Below are 5,820 nucleotides of genomic sequence, written 5' to 3'. Positions count from 1 at the left end.
CGATGGCCTACTCAAAAGTGTGCAATAATGCACACTGCTGCAACCTAGTGGATACCAGAGGAATTACACCCACTACTTTCATCATTCATTCATTCATTCATTCATTCATGAAGTTTGGACTGTGGCCCATTTCACTAAAATCAGGCAGCAGAACATTCAACCTTTAAGAAATATGAATACACACTTGACCGTTGGTCTGGTAGAATGGTTAAAGAAAATCAATCTTTATTCATTTGGACAGTCCTTTCCGTTTACACGTTAAATACAACAATCAGAGTAACCATGGTCACCTCAGGATCTGTCCTGAGTGGCGTCGTAGGACGATAAACAAGAGTCACAGATTCAACGGTTTCAGCCAGAGTCGTTAACTGTCATGTTGGTTGAAATGAAAACCAGCACACACAGGACCAAGATAACGCTCCTCTTCCCAGAGAGCTGGTCTAATGTCTCAGACCAAGTCCACCAGTCCAGTACAAACCCCTTTTCAGAGGGGGCATTGAGAAGAGGAAAGGGAAGCTGGATTCAAATCTCATTTACAGTTAAAAAAAAAAAGAAAAAAAAAAGAATATCATAATATATTTACACAAACACATGTACACACACATACGTTCACACATACATAAAAGGATACATACGCACAAGTTTACAAACATACCAGTAAACCAACCAACCAACCAACCAACGAATGCGCACGCACACACACACACACACACACACACACACAACCCACCCCTGCACAGTTTACAAGTGGCATGTTTTGCTTTTCCCCTGTGGCGATATCTCAGTCACAGTACCACAGTTGTCTTGTCAATACCACCCCAAACCCAAAGCCACCATCTCAACACGTAGCCTCTCTCCTCTATCACCTGCACTGATTGATGTGTGTGTGTGGGGGGGGGTTCAAAGAGCTCAAAGGGCTGAACCTGTGAAAGTCAATCCCCAGGTAGTTCTCCACCATGTGACTTTCATCTCTCCCCGTGTTCTTGGTTCAGTGCAGATAAAGGAGAGGACACCAGGAGAGGAAGCCGCTTTAGGACTATTGAGATGCCGCCACCAGCCCCCCCCCCCCCCCCCCTCTGCTATTCCAGGTCCAATCCCGGCCCCATCCTCTCGGTTAGCTCAGAGACCGGAGAGGAGAGGAGCGGAGCGCTCAGGCAGGAGGCCTGCACAGTGCACACACACCACACAGGCAACCCTGAGAGCCAGGTCAGATCTACACACCCTCTCCCTCGCAACAGAAACAGTGAATGAACAAAAAAAATCACAGACGTGGATGAAACAGTGTCGAAACAACAACAGACGTTAAAGGAAACACAGAGCGCAGACAGTAGGACAGGCGTGACGGTCACCTGGGTAAGACAGTAACATGACGTGAGCCAGGAGGGTGTACGCGGTGTCGTGTGTGACGGCTTGTTCCCTCAGAGTGAATCCGCTCCGCAGACGGCTTTGAGACGCACTCTTCATTCAAGCGCTGCGTAAACCAACGCGCACACACACCCCGGCGAAAGAAAAGAGAACACAAAATAAAGTACATGATTGAAAATGTTTAAAAAAAAGAAAGACATTTAAAAAAACTACAAATAATAATAATAATAATAATTAAAAAAGGATAATGCGCAAGCGAATCGGCATGCTGACACGACACCTCAGGAGGATAGGGACAGCCTGGAGGTAAGAGGTCAGAGTTCAAAGGTCAGAGGTACCCTACGTCGTCAAAGACTGCTTTAACACTCCTGCCTCAAAAAGGGCCCCCCCCCTCCCGATTGGTCAGACGACCTGACCTCCACTCAGACACCAGTCATCACCGGACAGTGAAGAGTGTGTAAAACTGAATTACAGTCATATTTCTAGTGGATATTAGTATATATTATTTATTTTTCTTTTTCCTAAATAAACCCCCCCCAAAATCCCACAATAATGTGACTATAAGGATAGCTACAGTATCGCTTTCCCCTAAACCGTCTAATAACAAAAAGAGAGCTAAATCACTGAGACTCTGCCTTCATACCCTGGACATGACCTTGACACACTGCATGGTCGCTGGTGTGTGTGTGGTCCTAACCGGGTCAGGGGTCAGGGGTCAAGAGGTTTAGAGGTCAGGGTTGGAGCAGCGCACTGAGGCCTGTCTGTCAATGAAACTAACTCAGACTGAAATGGCATTTCCCCAAGGCAATAATATACTGTACATTCATAAGACTGCTTGGTGTAATGAGGTGTGTGTTTTAACTCTAAAGATGTACAGTGTGGTGTGTGTGTGTGTGTGTGCATACAGGCATTACGTGAGCTGTGTGTGTGTGTGAGTGTGTGTGTGTGTGTGTGTGTGTGTGTGTGTGTGTGTGTGTGTGTGTTTGAGGCAGGTCTGGGCTCCTGTCCTTCACGGTCGAAGCACATTTCCGTAGGAAACAAGCACACGTCATTGGCTAAACCAATTAACCGATCAACCATTGCAGAACCCTGGGTCCTTGGTACCGACCCCATGGTCCAGAGGAGGCCTTCCCAAAACTGAAATCGTTTACGGTTCTGGGGTTGGGTGGGTGTGGGTGTGGGTGTGGGTGTGTGTGGGTGTGTGTGTGTGTGTGTGTGTGTGTGTCTGTGTGTGTTTGTTCGAGATGGTGTGGGGAGGAGAGGGTCAAAGTTCAGTTGAAGGGCTGAAGTGTCCTCGTGTATGGAGAGGTTTCCGTGGTGATGAGAGTGAAGTGTCGGTTGGCTGCAGAGGGAGGTGGGAGGAACCTAAACCTCTGCTCCTTGCAAGCCGATTCGCTCCTCGTCCTGTCAGTCACTGCTGGGCTTCTTCAGAGAGAACGCAAAGATGTTGAAGTGATCACTGAGCTGGTTCACCTGGAGAGATGGGAAAAAGAGAGGGAGGGCGGGGGGAAATAGGAAAAAGAGGAAAATTAGGCCGCATTTACACTGCCAGGTAAAAGTGACACAATTCAGATTTTTTGCTCACATGTGGCACAGATCGGATATGTAACATGTATGTGTAAGCAGTAAAAAAGCACATTGAATCTGATATTCTCTGATCCGATTCAGGCCTCAATCATATGTGGAAATAAATCTGATACGAATCGGATATGTCATTTCGACTGTGGTCTAAGTGGACAGGTCGGATATCCCTTGTAATTCCGATTCGCACGTCATTGAAAATGCGACGGCCTAGGCATTATGATGACGTTTGACGTTAGTTTCACTCACAACAGCTGTTCAAAAGTGAAGTCCTCTTTCTTCTCCGCCTTAAAATATGAGCAATATTTTGCGGACCTCTAAACATACTTCGGAAAGCAATGGCTTTATATTATAATATATATAAAAGGGCTTATCATTTCTGTCTCGTTTGCCCCCATTGCAAGTGCCGGCTGTATTGGGTTAGTTTGAGTGTGTGTCTGTGTGACCTACTAGTATTGAACCCAGGACATTAAAAGGACTCAACACGGTATTAGCCCTTAAGCCTAAGCCTTCGCTCAGCCAGCTAAAACGAGTGTTCCGATCTCGTTTACCTAACCGCCGCGTGTGTTTGTGTGTGTTTGTGTGTGTGTGTGTGTGTGTGTGTGTGTACACTCACCACTGACACTCCGTAGTGTATGTGTGCCAGTATGACCACGCCCGTCCAGGCGTACAGCAGCAGGGTCTCGTTAGCGACCAGCCCGGTGATCGCCAAGACGACGCAGGGCGCCATGGGCCACAAGAGCCAGCTCAGCGCCTGGCAACGCGTGTTGCTCATCTGGCACACTATCAGCTTACACTGCAGAGAGAGAAAAGACACAATAAAACATTGCTTCACATGTCAAAGGTCCAAAAGTATATCTCGATTTATTTGGATTGGATGTATGATTATGAGCACAGGGTGGGTGGGTGAGTGAGTGAGTGAGTGTGTGTGTGTGTGTGTGTGTGTGTGTGTGTGTGTGTGTGTGTGTGCGTGCGTGTGAGAAAGGGTGTGTGTGAGTGTATGGTTGTGTGTGTGTGTGTGTGTGTGTGCGTGCGTGAGTGAGACTCACAGTGACGTTAGCGAAGGCCGTCCCCACCATGAGGAAGAACACCCTGGGCTCCAGCTGCAGGATGTCGGAGGGAGAGAACACCGCCCACACGGTGGACAGGAGGAAGAGGAGGACCGGGGAGAGGAAGGGCAGGAAGGCCTCGTACAGGCTACTGTGCTTCAGAGTGTTACTGCGGTGGGCCCTGAGAGAGAGGGACAGAGACAGAGAAGGAGGGAGACAGAGAGGGAGAGAGAGAGGGGAGAGACAGAGGGAGAGATGGAGAGAGAGGGGGAGAGAGAGAGGGAGAGAGAGGGGGGGAAGGAGAGGGAGAGATGGAGGGAGAGAGAGAGAGAGAGACAAAGACAGAGAGTGAGGAGGGAGGGAAAGAGAGAGAGAGAGAGATGTTATAACACTACATAGAGATTATTAACATTACTTGGGGTAAGTTACTCAGTCCTCTCCCCTCCCCCTCGTCCCTCTTACTTACTTCAAGACGTTGTAAAGGCTCATGGGAAGGGTCACAGTGAATGAACAACCTGGAAGTGATCAGAGACAACCAATCAGAACATTCCCTTCGCCCCCAACATCCCCACTGAACAGATCCCACTGCGCAGTGCACACATCCTTCAGCACCAAAGTAAGTGGGGGGGGAGGGGCATTTGCGTATTTCAGCGTTGCCCCCTATCATGAGTAGGCTATAATGCTCTATGATGTAGCTCTATAATTAAAGTATTCTATACATGTCTTGTAACCAGCTCAGTGGCCTTGTGGGTTAGAGTGTCCGCCCTGAGATTGGGAGGTTGTGAGTTCGATCCTAGGCCGAGTGATACCAAAGACTATAAAAATGGTACCCGATGCCTCCCTGCTTGGCACTCAGCATTAAGGGGTTTGATTGGGGGTAAGACCCTGCGAAATACCAGAATCATGTCCAGGGGGTGTAATTGTACATCAAGCTGTCTCACACTACGGAAACAGGAGACAGGCTCCTGTCCTATGGGTCGTTAGGCTCCAGAACCATCGGTTCACCATCTACTTACTTTACTTATATCACCATTTAATGTAACCACTGCAGACCCTTGGCATGGGGTTAGCGTTAGTTACTGGGATCATTGATCTGCTATCCGATATAAACCGGTCGTTCTCCCGCAGCAGACCGTTGGGCTACAATGGCATAAAATATTCAGATGAAAATAAACAAATATTGGAGATACAGATTGTGTAGCGTTGCTTACGTTACTACGGAGACGCAACGGAACGTTGGAATGACGCCGTAGCCGTCCCTGAACCGCCGCTGTTTAAAGTTCCTACTGTCTCTGATGTGACGCTGGAGATGGGTCCCTCGTTTCAACATGTTGCATCTCAATTGTAATAAACCTATTAGACTTGATCCTACCTGCTGTAGAGGTAAAGAAACACTACGATAACCACACAGCTCACCGAGGATCATGACGGTGAAGAGGTCTCTGTAGTGGAACTTCCACAGGATAGGCTGGTACCACGTTTCCACGCCGACCATCGCCGTGATAATGTACACGATGGAGATGGTCTGAGAGGAGGAGAGAGAGAGAGAGAGAAATGATAAAGTGTTATTACAGAACATTTACATGCCTGTTTGTATCTTGTGTATGTGTGTCTGTGTGTCTGTGTGTGTGTGTGTGTGTTCTCACCACTTGGCTGATGTCATATCCCCAGGGTAAGAACAGGATCCCTGTGTTGTATTTCTCCCAGTGTGACAGGATGAAGGAGAACAGGACCACCCACAGGATGTAGTATAGCGTCGACACGGCCACGCCTGCCTCTCCGCGCCCAAATATGGAGTAGACGGTGGCCACGAAGTACACGCAGG

The 5,820-nt window shown here is 48.2% G+C and overlaps 1 protein-coding gene across 1 annotated transcript in view; it reads right to left on the bottom strand.

Annotated features, from left to right (window-relative positions):
* Positions 1 to 203: 203 nt before the first annotated feature.
* selenoi (selenoprotein I) overlaps positions 204 to 5,820 on the bottom strand; it is a 9,549-nt gene continuing 3,932 nt past the window's right edge. The window contains exons 5-10 of the mRNA XM_080532998.1: positions 5,642 to 5,820; positions 5,412 to 5,520; positions 4,462 to 4,510; positions 3,996 to 4,176; positions 3,563 to 3,742; positions 204 to 2,838 (exon numbers count right to left, since the gene is read on the bottom strand). The exon at positions 5,642 to 5,820 is cut by the window's right edge and continues 84 nt beyond it. Of these exons, the coding sequence (XP_080389124.1) occupies positions 2,731 to 2,838; positions 3,563 to 3,742; positions 3,996 to 4,176; positions 4,462 to 4,510; positions 5,412 to 5,520; positions 5,642 to 5,820 (806 nt within the window). The 3' untranslated portion in view covers positions 204 to 2,730. The remainder of the gene's footprint in view (positions 2,839 to 3,562; positions 3,743 to 3,995; positions 4,177 to 4,461; positions 4,511 to 5,411; positions 5,521 to 5,641) is intronic.

Source organism: Nansenia antarctica (assembly GCF_963989245.1).
Source record: "Nansenia antarctica genome assembly, chromosome: 1".
NCBI classification, from domain to species: Eukaryota; Metazoa; Chordata; class Actinopteri; order Argentiniformes; family Microstomatidae; genus Nansenia; species Nansenia antarctica.
This window is presented reverse-complemented; position numbering and strand designations above follow the sequence as displayed.